The 21,286-nt window shown below is 42.2% G+C and overlaps 1 protein-coding gene across 1 annotated transcript in view; it reads left to right on the top strand.

Moving 5' to 3' along the window:
- The window catches only part of MGARP (mitochondria localized glutamic acid rich protein), a 43,032-nt gene extending 25,682 nt beyond the window's left edge, over positions 1 to 17,350 (top strand). Inside the window, 3 exon segments of the mRNA XM_034771121.1 lie at positions 5,196 to 5,354; positions 6,424 to 6,472; positions 16,004 to 17,350. Coding sequence (XP_034627012.1) covers positions 5,196 to 5,354; positions 6,424 to 6,470 — 206 coding nt within the window. The 3' untranslated portion in view covers positions 6,471 to 6,472; positions 16,004 to 17,350.
- Positions 17,351 to 21,286: the final 3,936 nt, after the last annotated feature.

Below are 21,286 nucleotides of genomic sequence, written 5' to 3'. Positions count from 1 at the left end.
ATGACTTCTATGGAACAAACTGAATCCTGGGCAGTGACAAAGGCCCTGGGGCAACATGAAACAAAAAATGATCCACTGCTAGCTGAAATATATGACATTATAATGAATGAATGAATGGACTTATGCCTACAAACAACTCTTCCCAGCTTTCTTTTCTTAAAAAGAACAGTAAAGTGTGTATCACGGAACTGTGTTATCATGGTTCCCTAAGTTGTGGCACCAGCATGGTTACTTCTATGAATCTGAGGTCATATGTAGTCCAAGAGTTACATGAAAGCTATTTGGGAATTGTTAAAATGAAAGTCCTGGTCAGGAGTTTTGTGTGTGGTGGCCAGGGACTGATACACAAATAGAGGAAACGGTGAAAACACCGATGAGATTGTCAGTACATGCCTAAATGTGCTCCTTTGCACCTGTGATAAATGGGGGGGGGGGTGGAACTCCCTTTTATGGACACCCAGTCAACCAGCTAGCTATAAAATCCCTCTTATTAGCTGTTCTCTACTTGCTTTACCTGTAAAGGGTTAAAAAGCCCACAGGTAAAAGGAAAGGAGTGGGCACCTGACCAAAAGAGCCAATGGGAGGGGGGAGGGATAGAACTTTTTAAAATTGGGAAAAACTTCCCTTTGTTTTGCTGTTGTTCTCCAGAGAGAGGGGACAGAGCAGAGACGGGGCTGGGACTATGTTGTAAAAAGCTTTTTGTCAGGTATGGAAATCATCAGATCATACCTAAAACCTACTCAGAAATCAGAAAATGTCTAGAAAGACACAATTAGGTTTATTTCTGTTTATTTCTTATTGGCTTGTGGACTCCTCTGTGCTAACCCCAAATGCTTTTGTTTTGCTTGTAACCTTTAAGCTGAACCTTAAGAAAGTTATTCTCGATGTTAATTTTTGTAAGTGGGGTTTTTTAATCTAGCAAAGCCTAAATTCCAGATGTATTTTCTTTCTTTTTGTTTTTAATAAAATTTACCTTTTTTAAGAACAGGATTGGATTTTTGGTGTCCTAAGAGGTTTGTGCATATGTTGTTTAATTAGCTGGGGGCAACGGCTAATTTCCTTTGTTTTCTTTTTCAGCTCTTCCCTGGATGGGGGTGAAAGGGCTTGAGGGTACCCCACAGGAAGGAATTCCCAAGTGCGCCTTTCTGGGTTCCCAGGGGTTTTGCATTTGGGTGGTGGCAGCATCTACCCATCCAAGGTCAGAGAGAAGCTGTAACCTTGGGAGTTTAATACAAGCCTGGAGTGGCCAGCATTAATTTTTAGAATCCTTGTGGGCCTCCACCTTCTGCACTCGAACTGCCAGAGTGGGGCATCAGCCTTGACAGCACACTATGCAGTGGCAATGAATCCACATAGCCAAGGCTGGACAGTTTTTGGGACATCTATGATTGCAATAGATGCCCATTCTAAATGACATGAAGTAATCAAAGTCATTCAAAATGATCTGGACAAACTGGAGAAATTGTCTGAAGTAAATAGGATGAAATTCAATAAGGACAAATGCAGGGGCGGCTCAAGGCACCCGCGCAGCAAGCGCGTGCCTGGGGCGGCAAGCCGTGGGGGGCGGCCTGACGGTCACTGTGAGGGCGGCAGTCAGGCTGCCTTTGGCGGCATGCCTGCGGGAGGTCCGCGGCTTCCGTGGTAATTCGGCGGTGGGGACACTGAAGGCGTGGCACCGGCGGACCTCCCGCAGGCATGCCGCCGAAAGCCGCCTGACTGCCGTGCTTGTGGCGGCAAAAACCATAGAGCCACCCCTGGACAAATGCAAAGTACTCCACTTAGGAAGGAACAATCAGTTCCACACATACAAAATGGCAAATGACTGCCTAGGAAGGAGTACTGCGGAAAGGGATCTGGGGGTCATAGTGGACCATAAGCTATATACGAGTCAACAGTGTAACACTGTTGCAAAAAAAAGCTAACATCATTCTGGGATGTATTAGCAGTGTTGTAAGCAAGACACTAGAAGTAATTCTTCTGTTCTACTCTGCATTGATTAGGCCTCAACTGGAATATTGTCTCCATTTCAGGAAGGATGTGAACCAACTGGAGAGAGTCTAGAGAAGAGAGACAAAAATGATTAAAGGTCTAGAAAACATGACCTATGGGTTTGTTTAGTTTGGAAAAGAGATGACTGAAAGGGGACACGATAACAGTTTTCAAGTACATAAAAAGTTGTTACAAGGGGGAGGGAGAAGAATTGTTCTTCTTAACCTCTGAGGATAGGACAAGAAGCAATGGGCTTAAATTGCAGCAAGGGAGGTTTAGGTTGGACATTAGGAAAAACTTCCTAACTGTCAGTGTGGTTAAGCACTGAAATAAATTGCCCAGGGAGGTTGTGGAATCTCCATCATTGGAGATTTTTAAGAGCAGGTTAGACAAACACCTGTCAGGGATGGTCTAGATAATACTTAGTCCTGCCATGAGTGCAGGGGACTAGACTTAGATGACCTCTCAACGTCCCTTCTAGTTCTATGATTCTATGATTCTAACTATTCTGTCTGAATTCAACTAGATCAGCATAGATGGGTTAAGTGTTAAGACTATTGTTTTCATGTGCGGGAGTTCCTTAACAGACTGTGACAATGGAATGCAATTCACATCGGAAGAGTTTCAATTGTTTGTCAAAAGAAATGGTATCAAATGTAGTACATTAGCTCCTTGACATCTTACCACAAATGGATTACTGGAAAAGTTTATCCAGATATACTCAAGCAAGTGAACTGTGCTATAGTTCAGATAAAAGTACCTTACAACACGAGACTGTGAATTTTCTAGTGGCCTATAGGAATGCAGTACTTGCAATTACAAAGCAGATGCCAGTGATGTTTATTGTCTTGCTTGAACTTGTTAAAGACTTATCTATAATGTGATGTTCTTAAGAAACAAATGTGATCAAGTAGCCTCAAATTGTCACACCCAACTGCACAGTTTCATGTGGGAGAAAAAGTCTTAGTAAGAGACTAGGGAGATAAGTCATGGAAATCTGGAGTGGTTACATGTATTTTGTCATTCTGGGGATGAGCCCATAAGGAAGGGGATGGAGACAGAGGGGAAAAGACACAAGGCTCTTGAGCTTTAAACATACTTTAGCTTTCAGCAATCTGGCATTCCCATTTTCCATAATGAACCTTTTCATTTAAGGTGTCAATGTGATGGACTGGATCACAGAAACCCCCTTGGAACTGCCAACTGATGTGTTGAGACTACCTCTAAGTCCATTTTCCCTGCCAGCTTGGAACTTCAGAACCCTAACTGGTTTGAGCCAGACACACTTGCCTGCTGCAAATCCAGACCCAGGTCTGAACCATGTCCCCTAACAGCTGCAGGCTTAACTGAAAACAGCTTAAGAAGTGTTCCTGTCTCTAACACTCAGATGCCCAGCTCCCAATGGGGTCTAAACCCCAAATAAATAAAGCTTATACAGGATAAACTCATAAATTGTTTGCCCTCTATAACACTGATAGAGAGAGATGCACAGCTGTTTCCCCGCCCCCAAGGTATTAAATCTATACTCTGGGTTAATTAATAAGTAAAAAGTGATTTTATTAAATACAGAAAGTAGGATTTAAGTGGTTCCAAGTAATAACAGACAGAACAAAGTTAATTACCAAACAAAATAAAATAAAACATACAAGTCTATGCCTAATACAGCAAGAAAGTGATTACACATACACTCTCACCCTCAGAGATGTTCCAATAAGTTTCTTTTACAGACTAGCCTCCTTCTAGTCTGGGTCCAGCAATCACTCACCCCCCCATGGTTACTGTCCTTTGTTCCAGTTTCTTTCAGGTACCCTTTGGGGGTGGAGAGACTATCTCTTGAGCCATCTGAACACCAAATGGAGGGGTCTCCCAGGGATTTAAATAGACTTTCTCTTGTGGGTGGACACCCCTTCCTCCCCCTGTGTAGAATCCAGCTACAAAATGGAGTTTTGGAGTTACATGGGCAAGTCACATGTCCATGCATGACTCAGAACTTACAGGTAGCAGCCATTGTTCACATGCTACCTTGAACATCCTCAGGTAGACTTCTTTTGTGGATTGGAGTCTTCCAAGATCCATTGTCTGCTAAGTGTTTCTTGATTGGGCACTTAATGAAGCCCCATTTGAAAGTTCCTTTCTAAAGAAGCTGACCAAATGCCTTACTAAGGCTACTTAAAATCAAACAAGAACACAGCCAATATGCATAACTTTGAGTACAAAAATGATACATGCATACAAAGAGGATGAATATATTCAGTAGATCATAACCTTTGCAGAGATGTGTTACATGGCCTATCTAGTATCAAACATATTCCAGTTATATTTACTTTCATAAGCGTATTTCCATAAAGCATTATGGGGTGCAACGTCACAGTCAATACAGTGAATTAAGGTGTTTCAAGTTAGCTTATACTGCTGAGTTTAATGGTGGGTCTTTTGCCCTTAGAGATTATTTTGTTAAACATCTTGGCCTTGGTGTTTAATTAAGTTCAGTAGTATGCACTGATGTATTGCTGTTTCAAACAGTAGGTCAAAGCGCATGACAGAACTTTCAGTGCATGGCATCAGGGTCCACATGGTGATTTAGTGCTTGACAGGCTGGCATGCTATATGTTTACACCCTGGCTTGCCTTGCAGTAAGTCTCCATGTGGACAAGCCTGAAAGAGGCAAAGGGATACAGCCCATCAAATAAGGTTAAATAGCGCTCATGCTATGGCAGATCTCAAACCAATCATCCAAGCATGCTGTTAAAAGGGCTAGTTTTACATAAAGAACTGCTCAACAGTATCTTCATTTTCCATAAATACATCGTATATAATACCCAAACAATAGATTATCCTATCCCACCCAGTTTGCACTGAACCTTCTACACCCAAATTAAGTATCAGCATTGTGCAATGTGGGTTAGAAAAAAATTAAAATAAAATATAAAAATGACCAGCCAGGAGTCACTTTCTCAAAAGTACACACCTCAGGCTAGAAAAATACTAGAAATAATTAGCAAATAGTTACTGTTTATAATTCTCTGACCTAAGGGTAGGAGGATTCAACAAAAAATAGTGGATAGTATCTTAAATTCCAGTCCTGCAAACACTTATGCACATGCTTAAAATTAGAATCATGCTTACTGAATTGGGGCTCAAATGGCACTTCATTTATACTGGCAAATGGAGAAAAAAGAAAAGACAATTATCTCTCTCATTCACAGAAGTTGTGGGTGAAGGCTTGGATGTTGCAGCAGCTTCTGCTCATGAGGACAACGTAGACAGTATTCAAGAAGGAACAGCCTCAGAAGCTCAAGAGATGCCTGACACATCCTCAAGGAACCAGGAGGCTGTTGAGGATGAGTCTGGGCAGGATGCAGAAGGTGCAGAGTATTGTCTAATCTAAAATGTTTTATTTCTAAAATAAAGTCATGGCTGTTTGCTTTGGGTTAGCTGCACTATTGTCTAGAAAAATTAAGTGGAGCCATAAGTATGCTAACGAATATACCATACATTTTAAAATGTCTTTTCTAGGTCAATAATTTAATTTTTAAATCATCACCACACACTGAAAATAGCTTTTATTAAGCTTTGGCTAATGTTAAACCCACAGGGCTTTTTGGGGGGACCATACTGCAATTGTCTCATGATAGGTAGCAAAATTATTTGATGGAAAAGTTACTACCTAAAGAAAACTTCCACTTTTGTCACATGCCGTGACAAAGAATTTTTAGCCTAACTGAATTTGAAAGGAGGAATCTTCTGACATGAAGTTGATGAAATATGCTAAAGGTGGTATTTTATTATTGTTTATAAGCAATGTAATGTTTAATACAGTTATGGTACTTTTATTTTCTCATTTATCTTAAGCAGTAATACGATATAACTAAACTAGAAGGAATGGGTCATGGTTGAGCAGTCTAGAGGATTTAAACACATCTTCCATTAAAATTAGAAACAAAATAAAGGTAATGACCAATATGTGTCCAAATCCCCTAGATGTCTTTGAAAATTTCAACCCATGAACCCAAAGTACCACTCTTATTTCTAAAATAGGGTTTGCTTTATTCTGTAGCTCAGGGGTTGGCAACCTTTCAGAAGTGGTGTGCCGAGTCTTCATTTATTCACTCTAATTTAAGGTTTTGCGTGCCAGTAATACATTTTAACATTTTTAGAAGGTCTCTTTCTACAAGTCTATACTATATAAGTAAACTATTGTTGTATGTAAAGTAAATAAGGTTTTTAAAATGTTTTAAGAAGCTTCATTTAAAATTAAATAAAAATGCAGAGCCCCCTGGACCCATGGCCAGGACCCGGGCAGTGTGAGTGTCACTGAAAATCAGCTCGTGTGCCGCCTTCGGCACGCGTGCCATAGGTTGCCTATCCCTGTGTAGCTACACTGTTAAACCACTGAACAGAAATATTTCCAACTGTTTGTATTTTGTCTTCCAGCTTCTTCGGCAACAACGGGATCTCAAGAAATTCCTAAGAATTCTTAAAGGTATATTGAACATTCAAGCATGCCATTTTCATTTTAACCTCCAACTTCCAAGTTTTCTCAGCTATTTACAATGTTGAAACTTTGCACACAGATTGTGACTGTGAATTCACATTCCATCCCCCATAAAAGAAAATGGTAAAAAATAACTTAGTTGAAGTGTCTTGAATAGCTCAAGAATCACAGTGGTTCTATTGACATCTTATTGGAGCCAGAGGAAGCATAGCTTTATTACACTATCAATGGTCTCATAATTTTTTTGTCTATTTATTTAGCAAGTTTTAATAGGTTTACAGATCATTGCTATATATATGTCAGTGACAAAATTATATTCATTACAACAGTGAGTTTTTGTTTAGAGAAACACTATGCAGTAATTTAATCCATCAAATCTCTATTTAACATGGTGCTGCCCTGCTACCGAATATGCATCAGTATAGCTTCCAGGAGATATTGCTTCTAGTGATTTTTATTAAAATGAGTGAAACTTCTGATTACACATTTATCTGATTCAGCTCCCACTGACTTTCATGGGAGTTGAATCAAGCATTTAGGAGCTGGTGGAATCCTAATTTCGTTCAAGATAATGAGTTCTTCAGATGTTGATTTAAATGGGAACAGATATTGGATCCCTGGATTATTACCTTATCAAACTGAGCTCTTCTCTTGTTATCCTGTGTAAACACAATCAGGCCCAATATGTTCCTTTTAAGTACAGTCATTGACCAAGATCAACTTTTCAATTTTTAGGACTCTTCAACTTGCCTTTAATACAACTGCTGAATTTGTCTGATATCTTTCTCAGACCCAATTCAGCAAGGTTACTGAAGCACATACTTAACTTTAATAATGTGAGTAGTTCTACTGGAGACAGGGAACTACTCATGTAGTTTGAAGAGACAAGGTGGGTGAGGTAATATCTTTAATTGGACCAACTTCTGTTGGTGAGAGGGACAAGCTTTCGAGCCACACAGAGCTCTTCTTCAGTGCATACAACATGTGGTTTAAACTTAGGCATGTGCTTACGTACCTTGCTGAATTGACTTTCCAGAAGAAAATGTTACCATTCCATGTGATTTTATATAGTCCTAAAGGAGAGCGTAAGATAGTGAAATGAATCTGCAGATCTGTCCATTGCAAGATTTTTTCCATAAGGTTTACAACAAAAATGTAAATAATCCTAAACAGAAAAACTCCCCAGTTTAGGATTCAACCCTTCCCAAAGTCATTTTCTGTCTCCCTACTAGTTTCTCAAGCAACCCTCTTGTAGCGCTTCCCTAGTGCATCTGTGAAAGAAGAGGGGGAAGTTGAACAGAAATGAACTAATTGTTCACCAGGGATCTGTCAAAGTGTGTGTGTGTATACAAAATGGTAAATAGATTCCTCTCCTCTATCTGTTTGCTAATTTGCTCAGTCCATTACATGGTACTATGTAATATCACTCAATACCTGTCACCATCTTGTGATTAAAAAGACAAATATTGTTTTGTATTGTACTAATAGAGAGGCCATATGTTCTGGTTTTTCATCTGATATGTCCCGAAAACCTCTTTTCGATCACCTGAAATGTTCTGTTTTTTTCCTTTCATCGATCCAATCATTTTTTAATAACTATACGATGTTTGTTCAAGATATATTACTGTTCCAAATAGAATTTGCACTGTACTTACCAGGAATAAAATGGTGCAGTGGAACAGGTATTCTGTTTGATGCACATGCTGGGAGTGCAGAGAAAAGCTGAATGAGTGTTGACACAGTCAAAGTGGTTCTTTTGTTCAAAGTTGAGACAGTGTGTCACGACAAATTCATTGAGAACACTAAGCTTCTGGAATTTATCCTACAATCCGAGAAATGTGAACATATTGTTGAATCATAAGGTGATAGCAACAACACTAGTATAGATTTAAAAAGGAAATGTATTTTTGGTTTTTACATGAAGATTTTGCAATCCTAACTATTTGTTCCCATAAAAGTGTCCTAGGTTTTGATTTTGGAAACATAGTCACCTTAATGAATGTAGAGGTAGTAACAATATTATTTCATTAGTTAAGGAATAATAAACACACACAACTGTAAATGATCCATTTTTGAACTAACTGCAAATTTAAGGAAAAAATTATTCTGGGCAGTAAGGGAGAGTCTGTGCATGTGGTTGTTACCAACTAGAATATGGCTGCAAATATTACTGGTTAAAATGTGCTTCTACTCCGAAAAGCAACTTTTACAAAATAGCATCATGGGGTTCCAAATGACTCCATATATAATCCTGTTTAGTTTACAAATAAAAGGATGTATTTTTCTAACTGCTAGTGTTGCAAACACAGCATGAAATGTGAAAGGCAAGCTGGGTTTTTCTGTCTTATGCATCACTAGCAACAAAGATTCTCCACTCGGGACATAGTTAACAAGATGGTAAGGACATCATTCAGGATTAGGATGAAGAAGGTCCAGGGTCCAGGATGCAGTGGGGATGGCAGCATCATGGTGGAGTTTGCTTCATCCTCTCTCCTCTTTGTCAGCCAGTTTTGCAGGAGCCAGCTTTCCCTGCAAAGTCTCCAAGGACCCCAAAAGGGAGTGATGTGTGGAATAGCTAATCTCCCTCATTATTTTGTTAACCAAATGTTAGGCCTAATGTCAGACTCATCAGTTTTGGGTCATTGATTTCCAGTATCACACTGTTCTGGTTTTTGTTATCGGGTATGATTTTCACACTGTGCTTGAGTTTTATCAGTAGGCCTTTTTGTTTGGACTAATTCTAGGGTTACCATACGTCCGGATTTTCCCGGACATGTCCGGCTTTTGGGGGCTCAAATCCCCGTCCGGGGGGAAATCCCCAAAAGCCGGGCATGTCCGGGAAAATCGGGAGGGAGGGAGGGAGGGCTCGGCCGGGGCCTCTTTGGCCGGGGCCGGTGCGGGGCCGGGCCGGGCCGGGGTCGCGGGGCCGGGGGCATGGTGCCGGGCCGGGAGCAGGGCCGGGCGCGCGGTGCCGGGCCGGGGTCCAGGAGCCGGGCGCATGGTGCCGGGCCGGGAACCAGGGGCGCAGTGCCGGGCCAGGGTCACAGTGCCGGGCCGGGCGCGGGGCCGGACGGGGAGCCGGGGGCGCGGTGCCGGGCTGGGGTCCGGGCCGGGAGCCGGGCCCGCGAGGCCGGGGAGCTGGTCAGCCGGGGAGCCGGGCCCGCGGGGAGCCGGTCAGCCGAGCCCACGGGGCGGGGAGCCGGGGGGTGCGCTGGGCCGCCGGGGGCCGGCAGTGCTGGGCGGGCCGGGGGTGGTCGACCGGGGGCCGGGGCCGGCACCCCAGGGCCCGAGCCGACCCAGGCTGGAGCCGCCGGGGGGGGGGCCAGCCTGGGCCGCGCCTCCTCCCCCCACACCCCCCTTACCTGCTTCAGGCTTCCCGCGAATTAAATGTTCACGGGAAGCAGGGGAGGGGGCGGAGACTTTGGGGAGGGGGCGGAGTTGGGGCGGGGGTGGGGCTGGGGGCGGGGGCGGGGCCCCGTGGAGTGTCCTCCTTTCGGAGGCACAAAATATGGTAACCCTACTAATTCAGTCTTTGTCTCTTTTCTGCACCTTTTCCCATCAGCATTTATTATAGGTTATTGTGACATTTTATGAACTTTCACTTTTTGCAATTGAGCTCACAATCAGGGTTAATTTGTAGGCCCAATTATCACAGCCTTGTGGGGTGGATGGATCCATGCAGGACACCACTGGTGGAGAGGCTCTGGGGCAAGGCATGCATCCACAACCCCTGCACACTGCAGAGGGAAATATGTGTTGTCTCCCAATAGGATGATGCCAAAGAGGGTGTAATGGAGAAGAGCCTGTGGCTCCACACTCAGTGGTTCCAGTGGCCCAAAATTGTGGCTTAAGAGGTGGGGAAGGAGGGCAGGCACCGTGATGGGGTGGTGTTGCAACAACACAGCCTGTCTGGGGGTCTAAGACTGAATCAGTCCCCCTAACCTTGTACAGGTCCCGGCACAAAGTCCCAATTACTTTAATTCTGACAGGGGAAATGGTGCACCTTTCTCTTTTGGCCTTCACTAATCGTGTCTCTTAAGTCCAGCAAAAAGGGTATCATAATATCTGCTTTATCTAGCTTTGCAGAAGCACATTATAGAGACACAGCAGAACAGTAGCTTCACCACTGATTTTAGGTGTTAGAATCCACAAAGTTATTTTTTTAAAAATTAAAATCTGAGGAGGGGAGGGGGGGGGGTTGTGGTAGTTACACTGGTCACTGACTGGCATCACTGCACTAGGCTATTGCATAAGGCCCCATCCAGCAAACACTTACATATATGTCTAATTTTACCCCATCAATAGTCCCATTGAAGACAATGGGACTACTTAAATGCTTAATGTTGTGTGTGTTGCAGGATCTAGGCTTAAGTGGCATGCCAATACCATGCATCAAAATACATGAATGTCTTATCAACCATAAAGATTCCTTGAAGGTCTGGCAGTTTTAATTGTGCTAACAGTCAAAGTATTTGTAAACCAGCATGTAAGAGATGTATAGCATACAAACACTACTGCTGGATAAAATCCTCTCTATCAGATATCTAAAACAGGGTTGACAGGAAGTGGTGGCTTGTAAATTCCGAAAACATATATGATGATTTGATTTAACATAATGCATACTGAAGTTCTTTTAAATACCTGGTGAAACTCTAGGCATTGTTTACAACTTAATGACTATTATATAATTTTATATGTGTTTTTAACTAATTAATAAGATATTGTTATAAAATGAAAGCTCAGTTATTAATACATGGAGTTCAATTGTGACAGGAATTTTTAATATGTGCTTTAATATAAGACTGAAATATCTTCGCTAGATTTATCCATCCTTTCAGAATCCAGTACTATTGCTAAAACTAATTGTTTGCTCTTCAGACATAAGAACATAAGGGTCAGACCAAAGGTCCATCTAGCCCAGTATCCTGTTTTCCAATGGTGGCCAGTGCCAGGTGCCCCAGAAGGAATGAACAAAACAGGTAATCATCAAGTGATCTATCCCCTGTCGCTCATTCCCAGCCTCTGGCAAACAGAGGCTAGGGATACCATTCCTGCCCATCGTGGCTAATAGCCATTGATGGACCTATCCTCCATGAATGTATCTAGTTCTTTTTTGAACCCTGTTATGGTCTTGGCCATCACAACAGCCTGTGGCAAGGAGTTCCACATGTTGACTGTGTGTTCTGTGAAGAAATACTTCCTTTTATTTATTTTAAACCTGCTGCCTATTAATTTCATTTGGTGACCCCTAGTTCTTGTGTTATGAGAAGTAGTGAACAACACTTCCTTATCTACTTTCTCTACACCAGTCATGATTTTATAGACCTCATAATATCTCTCCTTAGCCATCTCTTTTCCAAGTCCCAGTCTTATTAATCTCTCCTCATACGGAAGCCGTTCCATACCCCTAATCATTTTTGTTGCCCTTTTCTGAACCTTTTCCAATTCCAATATGTCATTTTTGAGCTACCATATCTGCACACAGTATTCAAGATGTAGGCGTACCATGGATTTATATAGAGGCAACATGATATTTTCTGTCTTATTATCTATCCCTTTCTTTGTTATTCCCAGCATTCTGTTCGCTTTTTTGAGTGCCGCTGCACATTGAGTGGATGTTTTCAGAGAACTATCCACAATGACTCCAAGATCTCTTTCTTGAGTGGTAACAGCTAATTTAGACCCCATCATTTTATATGTATAGTTGGGATTATGGTTTCCAATGTGCATTACTTTGTATTTATCAACATTAAATTTCACCTGCCATTTTGTTGCCCATTCACCCAGTTTTGAGAGATCCTTTTATAGCTCTTTGCAGTCTGCCGGGGTCTTAACTATCTTTAGTAATTTTGTATCATCTGCAAATTTTGCCACTTCACTGTTTACCCCTTTTCCAAGATCATTTATGAATATGTTGATAGGACTGGTCCCAGAACAGATCCCTGGGGGGATACCACTATTTACCTCTCTCCATTCTGAGAACTGACCATTTATACCTACCCTTTGTTTCCTATCTTTTAACCAGTTACCAATCCATGAGAGCACCTTCCCTCTTATCCCATGGCAACTTACTTTGCATAAGAGCCTTTGGTGAGGGACCTTGTCAAAGGCTTTCTGAAAATCTAAGTATACTATATTCATTGGATCCCCTTGGTCCACATGCTTGTTGACACCCTCAAAGAATTCTAGTAGACTGGTGAGACATGATTTCCCTTGACTAAAACCATGTTGACTCTTCCTCAACAAATTATGTTCATCTATATGTCCAACAATATTGTTCTTTATTATAGTTTCAATCAGTTCGCTCGGTACTGAAGTCAGACCTACAGGCCTGTAATTGCTCGGATCATCTCTGGAGCCTGTTTTAAAAATTGGCGACACATTAGCTATCTTCCAGTCTTCTGGTACAGAAGCTGATTTAAATGACAGGTTACAGACTACAGTAGTAGTTCTGTAATTTCACACTTGAATTCCTTCAGAACTCTTGGGTGAATACCATCTGGTCCTGATGACTTACTGCTATTTAATTTATCAATTTGTTCCCAAACCTCCTCTAATGATACCTCAATCTGGGACAGTTCCTCAGATCTGTCACCTAAAAAGAATGGCTCAGGTTTGGGAATCTCCCTCACATCCTCTGCCGTGAAGACCGATGCAAATAATTCATTTAGTTTCTCCGCAATGGCCTTATTGTCCTTGAGTGCTCCTTTAGCACCTTGATCGTCCAGTGGCCCCATTGGTTGTTTAGCAGGCTTCCTGCTTATGATGTTCTTAAAAAAAAATTGCTATTACTTTTTGAGTCTTTGGCTAACTGTTCCTCAAATTCTTTTTTAGCCTTCCTAATTGTATTTTTACACTTCATTTGCCAGAGTTTATGCTCCTTTCTATTTTCCTCACTGGGATTTAACTTCCACTTTTTAAAGGATGCCTTTTTGCCTCTCACTGCTTCTTTTACTTTGTTGTTTAGCCACCATGGATACATTTAAGTTGAACCTCTATTATGGTGTCTTTAAAAAGTTTCCACGAAGCTTGCAGGGATTTCACTTTTGGCACTGTACCCTTTAATTTTTGTTTCACTGACCTCCTCGTTTTTGTGTAGTTCCCCTTTCTGAAATTAAATGCTTCAGTGTTGGGCTGCTGTGGTGTTTTTCCTGCCACAGGGATATTAAATTTAATGATATTATGTTCACTATTACCAAGTGGTTCAGCTATATTCACCTCTTGGACCAGATCCTGTGCTCCACTTAGGACTAAATCAATAATTGCCTCTCCTCTGGTGGGTTCCAGGACCAGTTGCTCCAAGAAGCAGTCATTTAAGGTGTCAAGAAACTTTATCTCTGCATCCCGTCCTGAGGTGACATGTACCCAGTCGATATGGGGATAATTGAAATCCCCCATTATTATTATTATTATTATTGAGTTTTTTTATTTTAATAGCCTCTCTAATCTCCCTGAGCATTTCACAGTCACTGTCATCACCCTAATCAGGTGGTCAGTAATATATCCCTGCTGCTGTATTCTTATTATTAGAGTATGGAATTTCTATCCATAGAGATTCTATGGTACAGTTTGATTCATTTACAATTTTTACTTCATTTGATTCTACGCATTCTTTCACATATAATAACACTCCCTCACCAGCACAACCTGTTCTGTCCTTCCGATATATTTTGTACTCTGGTATTATTGTATCCCATTGAATATCCTTATTTCACCAAGTTTCTGTGATGCCTGTTATATCAATATCCTCATTTAATACAAGGCACTCTAGTTCACCCATTTTATTATTTAGACTTCTAGCATTGGTATATAAGCACTTTAAAAACTTACCTCCTTTTGGCTGTCTGCCATTACATGATGTAATTGAATGGGACTCTTTTTTATTTGATTGTTTCTGATCAGACCCTGCCTGTATTTTATCATTTTCCATCCTCTTGTTCTCACTAGGATATAGAGATTGTCTATGAATAGAGCCTCCCCTAAGGGATGTCTGAACCATGTGCTCCTCCGCACATGTCGGCTTTCCCCCAGCCCTTAGTTTAAAAATTTCTCTACGACCTTTTTAATGTTAAGTGCCATCAATCAAACCATTTTGGTTTAGGTGGAGCACATCTGTACACCAAACCGTACACCTATTCCCTGCAAATCCTTAGTGTAGCTATCTCCTGGTTGATATATGAGGTCCCAAGATTGCTTTAGTTATTGCTTAGTCAATTAGCTTGTACAAGATAACTCATGCTGATAAATTCAAAGTAATGTACACTGAAAAATATAATCCCAACTATACATACAAAATTATGGGATCTAAATTAGGCTACATCTACACTACGGGGGGGGGTGGGGTGTCGATTTAAGATACACAAATTCAGCTACGCGAATAGCGTAGCTGAATTCGACATATCGCAGCCGACTTACCCCGCTGTAGGGACGGCGGCAAAATCGATCTCTGCGGCTTCCCGTCGACGGCGCTTACTCCCACGAGAGGTCGATTTCTACCCGCCGATTCAGGCGGGTAGTGTAGACCCAGCCTTAGATGCTACCACTCAAGAAAGAGATCTATAGCATACAAACACTACTTGGAGATCTTGGAGTCATTGTGGATAGTTCTCTAAACACATCTACTCAATGTGCTGCAGCAGTCAAAAAATGTTAGGAACCATTAGGAAAGAGATAGATAATAAGACAGCAAATATCATAATGCTACTATATAAATCCATGGTACGCCCACACTTGAATACTGCATGCAGTTCTGGTTGCCCCATCTCAAAAAATATATATTAGAATTGGGAAAAGTACAGAGAAAGGCAACAAAAATGATTAGGGATATGAAACAGCTTCCATATGAGGAGAGATTAAAAAGACGGGAACTTTTCAGCTTGGAAAAAAGATGACTAAGGGGACATATGATAGACGTGTATAAAATCATGACTGGTGTGAAGAAAATAATAAGGAAGTGTTATTTTCTCCTTCACATAACACAAGAACCAGGGGTCATCCAATGAATTAACAGGCAGCAGGTTTTAAAACAAACATAAGGAAATATTTCTTCACACAATGCACAGTCAACCTATGGAACTCATAGCCAGGGGATTTGTGAAGGCCAAAACTATAACTGAGTTCAAAAAAGAATTAGACAAGTTCATGGAGGAAAGGTTCATCAATGGCTATTAGCCAAAATGGTCAGGATGCAACTCCATGCTCTGGGTGTCCTAGCCTCTGTCTGCCAGAAGCTGGGAGTGGACGACAGGGAATGGATCACTCAATAATTGCCCTATTCTGTTTGTTCCCTCTGAAACACCTGGCACAGGCCACTGTCAGAAGACAGGATACTGGGCTAGATGGACCACTGGTCTGATCCACTATGGCGGTTCTTATGTTCTTAAGTCAGTTTAATTAAACATACAGCGGTACTTCTAATAGCTGCACAGGAAGTGATGGTGCATCAGGTTTATTACCATTAAACATAAGTTACTATTCTCTCTCTAAAACGTCAGTGTATATTTTTTTCTCTCTCCCCAGTGAGCAACAGTGACGCCTTTGAAGAGTTTCACAGAAATATGTATGACAATCAACCAGCTGACTGATGTTCTGAAACCTAATGTTCTTCTTTGGAGATGTAAAACAAATCTTGCAGGGTGTTGCACCTAAAACTGCTTGTTAGGGCTAGCATTTGATATTTTGATCATTATTCATTCCTTACAACAGACAACCTAACATGGCGTAGTTTGTCAGAGAGAAATAAACTTTTGCAGTGGGTATGCTCCTTTCTGAATCAGAGACACAGCATACAGTAATATAGGTCAAGGTACCATATAGTACACACTACATCTATTTACCAAGAAAACAGTAGATTTAATTAAATCCACGGCAGGTGAACTTTTGTTTAAGTTTTTCGTTTAAATCTAGTTGTTTACATAGACTCCTTACCCGTATTCTAAGCTGTGAAAGGTGATTATAACATTGCAATATTCCACACTAATCAGAAAAACACTTTATCATCTTATTTATGTTTTATTGAAGTAAAAATATTCATGGACATAATCTCATACAAACTACATATATGTGACTAATATTTTTATAAAAATACAATAAAATCTTGGCCACAAGTCAAGTTTTATATTATAAATAGGAACATTATTGATATTTGGCATATAGAGTTATATATAATGAGATGTTTATGTTCTTATTGCATAAACATTTTAGATTTTATCCTTTCCCTCACATTTGTACACTGTCTCTATTAAATAGATTGAACTAAACTTTCAAACTAAGATATAAAAAACTATAATTCAATATTGGAAGTGCTTAGAGGCAGACAGCAGTGGGGCTTTTAAAGCTCCTGTTTACAAAATATAATAAAAAACAACCAAACAAAAAAACTCCTGGCAAGGTGTAACAACAGTTACACCATAGAAAAATTACAGAAAAGCTTGAAAAATACACACAAAACTTAATAATATGGCCAAGGATTACTATTGATGATAGTACTAAAGCTAGACCAAAAATAATATATACCATATACAATTTATATGGCAACTATGAATCCTACAAGTAGTATTTCTTCTCTAAAGCTGATGGAGAACTCCTAAAAGAAAATTAATGTAGTGTAGTTTACATGTGGAATTCTTCCTTCCAATTACATACAAATGTATCCTCCCTCCCCGACATCCTACAGCAAGTTCTAATGTTGTCAAGATGAATAGATGGCCGGCCTCAATCTCCGCACCCTGTATAATGCAGGGGCAGAATGGGGCTTCTGAACTTTAATAATCTATACCCCAAACTTTCACTTTAAAACAATGCTATTCTGATTAGAAACAAATACTATTGTGGGAAGACGTGTTTTGAATAAAAGTCTTAATCTGATATTTCTGTGGCTGTGATCTGTACCCTATCTAACTTACTTCAAATGTTAAACATGCTGCACCTATTTTTAAACATTACATTTACTGTGCCGTCTTATCCTTTTCATTCATTCCCAATGAAAAAAAGACTTTATACTTTTATTTTTCAGCAAGTGCTGATTGTACTTCTCAAAAAGTGGGTGTTGGAGAATGCCCAGTTGCTTTCTGAAGCTGCTCTTTCACAAGAGTGAGAAGTCTGTCAGCCTTCAAGAAGAAAGGTCCTTAGAAGCAGGGCTCAGTCCAGGACTTGTTTAGAGTTTCCACAGGCTTTTTAACCGAACTAAAGAATCTAATCACTACAGTGCAAATTGTACAGCTGCTTCTTGTCATAGCTCTTTTTTTTTTAAATATGTCCACAGTGCTTTTGCAACCTACGCTACAAGAAATCCAGCATTGTACTGTAAACTCTTGCTGAGACTACATGTTAGCACAATATACAGTACTGCCTACTGGATAGCTATGGATTTGACGTGTGATGGTATTTCGTAGTATGTACAGTGGTGCTCTATGTAGAATAGCAAACTACAACATGCAAAGTACTTAAAAGAAGTTTGAGACTGTAAAGATAAAATGTATCCTTGTCTATGATCACACCACTCTTTATAACAATAAGAATAATAATTAGCGCTTATAATCTGAAGGTGGCAAAGTGCTTTACAAAGGATGATATTATCCCTGTTCTGTAGACGAGGAAAACAGAGGTTGAGGTGGCTGAAGTAACTTGTCAAAGTTACACAACAGCTTAATAGTAGAGCAGGGAGTAGGACACAGGTTTACCGATTCCTGTCCAGGTCCCTGTTGGTTTTGGATCATGTTGCCTCCAAATAAGATCCATACCTATTCTGAGTATGTGGAGGGTGCTCATTATTGTAGTATTTAGGCATCAAGGGAAGCCAGTTAAGGGCTTCTCTTAGCATATAGGTAGTTCTAGTTGCATGAGATTAGTTTTGGTGATAAGTATTACAGAACACATTTAGAGAAGAAGGAAGGGCTTTCCCCCCTCCAATAGAAGGCAAGTGCTTTCATGAAAATGGTAATACCTGAGGCCTGGTCTACACTAGGAGGTTATGTCGAATTTAGCAGCGTTAAATCGAATTAACCCTGCACCCGTCCACACAACGAAGCTATTTATTTCGACATAGAGGTCTCTTTAAATCGATTTCTGTACTCCTCCCCGGCGAGGGGAGTAGCACTAAATTCGACATGGCCATGTCGAATTAGGGTTAGTGTGGATGGAATTCAACGCTAATAGCTCCGGGAGCTATCCCATTGTGCACCACTCTGTTGACGCTCTGGATAGCAGTCCGAGCTTGGATGCTCTGACCAGCCACACAGGAAAAGCCCCGGGAAAATTTGAATTCCTTTTCCTGTCTGGCCAGTTTGAATCTCATTTCCTGTTTGGACATCGTGGCGAGCTCAGCATCACTGGCAATGATGCAGAACTCTCCAGCAGAGGTGACCATGCAATCGCTGAATAGAAAGAGGGCCCAGCATGGACTGATCGGGAAGTCTTGGATCTGATCACTGCGTGGGGTGATGAGTCCGTGCTTTCGGAGTTGCGATCGAAAAGACGGAATGCGAAGATCTACAAGAAGATCTCAAAAGCCATGACGGAGAGAGGATACAGCCGGGATGCAACGCAGTGCTGCGTGAAAATCAAGGAGCTGAGACAAGCGTACCAGAAGACCAAAGAGTCAAACGGACGCTCCGGATCCCAGCCCCAGACATGCCGTTTCTACGAGGCACTGCATTCCATTCTAGGTGTGGCCGCCACCACTACCCCACCACTGTCCGTGGACTCTGACAATGGGGTATTGTCGACGATCACTTCCTCAGAGCTGTTCGCGGACGGGGAAGATGAGGAAGGAGATGAGGAGGACGAGGCAGTCGACAGCGCTTTCAACGCTGATTTCCCTGACAGCCAGGATCTCTTCATCACCTTCACGGAGATCCCCTACCAACCCTCCCAAGGCGGTAACCCGGACCGTGAATCAGGGGAAACATCAGTAGGTAAGTGTTTTAAACATTTATTTTGAATAGAATAGGCATGGTATGTTAGCAATGGGTTTTTAATGATTAGTTTGCCCTAGGTGCTTAACTTTTTAGTCCTTGCCAGTGCAGCTACTGGAAAAGTCTGTTAACATGTCTGGGGATAGAGTAGAAATCCTCCTGGGACATCTCCACGAAGCTCTCCTGGAGATAATGTGAAAGCTTTTGCATCAGGTTCCTGGGGAGAGCAGCCTTATTGCCTCCTCCATGGTAGGAAACTTTTCCGCGCCAGGCTAGCAGCATGTACTCCGGTATCATTGCCTGGCAAAGCATGGCAGCATACGGCCCTGGTGTTTGCTGGCATTCACGCAGCATGCGGTCTTTCTCTGCCTCCGTAATCCTCATCAGAGTGATATCACTCATGGTGACCTGCTTTGAATTAGGGGAATTTTAGTATGGGGACTGATTGCCTGTTCCTTTAAATAACTGTAACCAGCGGTTTACAGCCACGCAGTGGGGGCGGGGAGGTGAACCGTTCATGCTGAGCGGTTCGCCGGCAGAGTGCAGGGATCTTTCCTGAGCCAAGCCATGTGGTGGGGGCGGGGAGGCGAACCGTTCCTGCTGAGCAGTTCGCCGGCAGCATGCAGGGATCTTTCCCGGGGACAGCCGCGACGGGGTGGGACAGGGGCAGAGTTCATGCCGGCCGGATCGCCGGCAGCAGGAACTGGCCAACGCTAGGAGCATTGCTTGGAACGTGAAAGGAAGGCACTGCTGTAAATTAAGCTTTAAGCAGCCAAAAGTCTACGGCTTACCATGGCCGCCTGCTAGCAGAATTCCGGTGTCCGGCCCCGCTTGTGTGATCTGTACAGCAAGACCCCAGGCACTCAAGGTGAAGACAGAAAATTCGACCTTGTACTGAGTGCACATGTGATAGGTACTGTGCATGGTCTTGTTCACAGAGAAAGACTATATTCATTGTTTGCAAAAATGTATCTTTTTGAGGAATTCACTCCCCTTTTCCCATCCCACAGCTGCGAGCGTCTCCTGAGCTACCCTGGCATCCCCCTGCCAGAGGCTGGCGCAGATCAGGCGGCGAAAGAAAAGGACATGGGACGAGATGTTCTCAGAACTTATGGTCTGTTCCCGAGCCGAGGCGGCACAGCAGACCCAGTGGAGGGAGAACATGTCGCAATACCAGTGATCACACAGTGAAAGGGAAGACAAGTGGCGGCAGGAAGGCCAGCAGGCGACTCAAACGCTGCTTGGACTAATGAGGGAGCAAACGGACATGCTCTGGCGCCTTGTAGATGTTCTGCAGGACCGGAGGCAGGAGGGCAGAGCCCCCCTGCATTCTATCTCTACCCGCCCTCCCCCGCCACAAAGTCCCAGCCCCCCCTCAGCCAAAGTCCCAAGAAGGAGGGGTGGCAGAATCCGTGAAAACAGTCACTCCACCCCTGCAGACTGCTGAAATTGCAGAAGGCTCTCATTCCCAAAGATTTGACATGTCTTTCCTTCCCTCCAAATGCACCTCACCCAAGCCCCCGTCCCAGTTTCATCCCCTAACTGTGTAGTTCTTAATAAAAAATATGTTTCTGTTAATTACTGTTTCCGTCATATTCTTTTAGATGACAGTGTGTTTGAAGGGCGGGAAAGGGGTTGGTAATTGGAGAGCACAGTCACCTTTACCAGGGTAAAGGGGCAGGTTCACCAGAAGGTCACACACACATTGCAGTCACTAGGCACACTGGTCAGTCTGGGAGGTGGTTTTCATGTTCTGTGTGGGGGGGCTATGTGAGTTTGTGTCGGGGGAGGGCGGTTACAGATTTTATGCAGCGGTCCTTAGCCTGGATGATAGAGCCATGCAGCAGGGGATCTGTAACCGCCCTCCCCTGCCACAAAGTCACATAGC

The sequence above is a fragment of the Trachemys scripta genome, chromosome 5, assembly GCF_013100865.1.
Source record: "Trachemys scripta elegans isolate TJP31775 chromosome 5, CAS_Tse_1.0, whole genome shotgun sequence".
Lineage (NCBI taxonomy): Eukaryota > Metazoa > Chordata > Testudines > Emydidae > Trachemys > Trachemys scripta.
The sequence above is the reverse complement of the archived record's forward strand: the minus strand, read 5'-3'. Positions and strand labels throughout refer to the sequence as shown.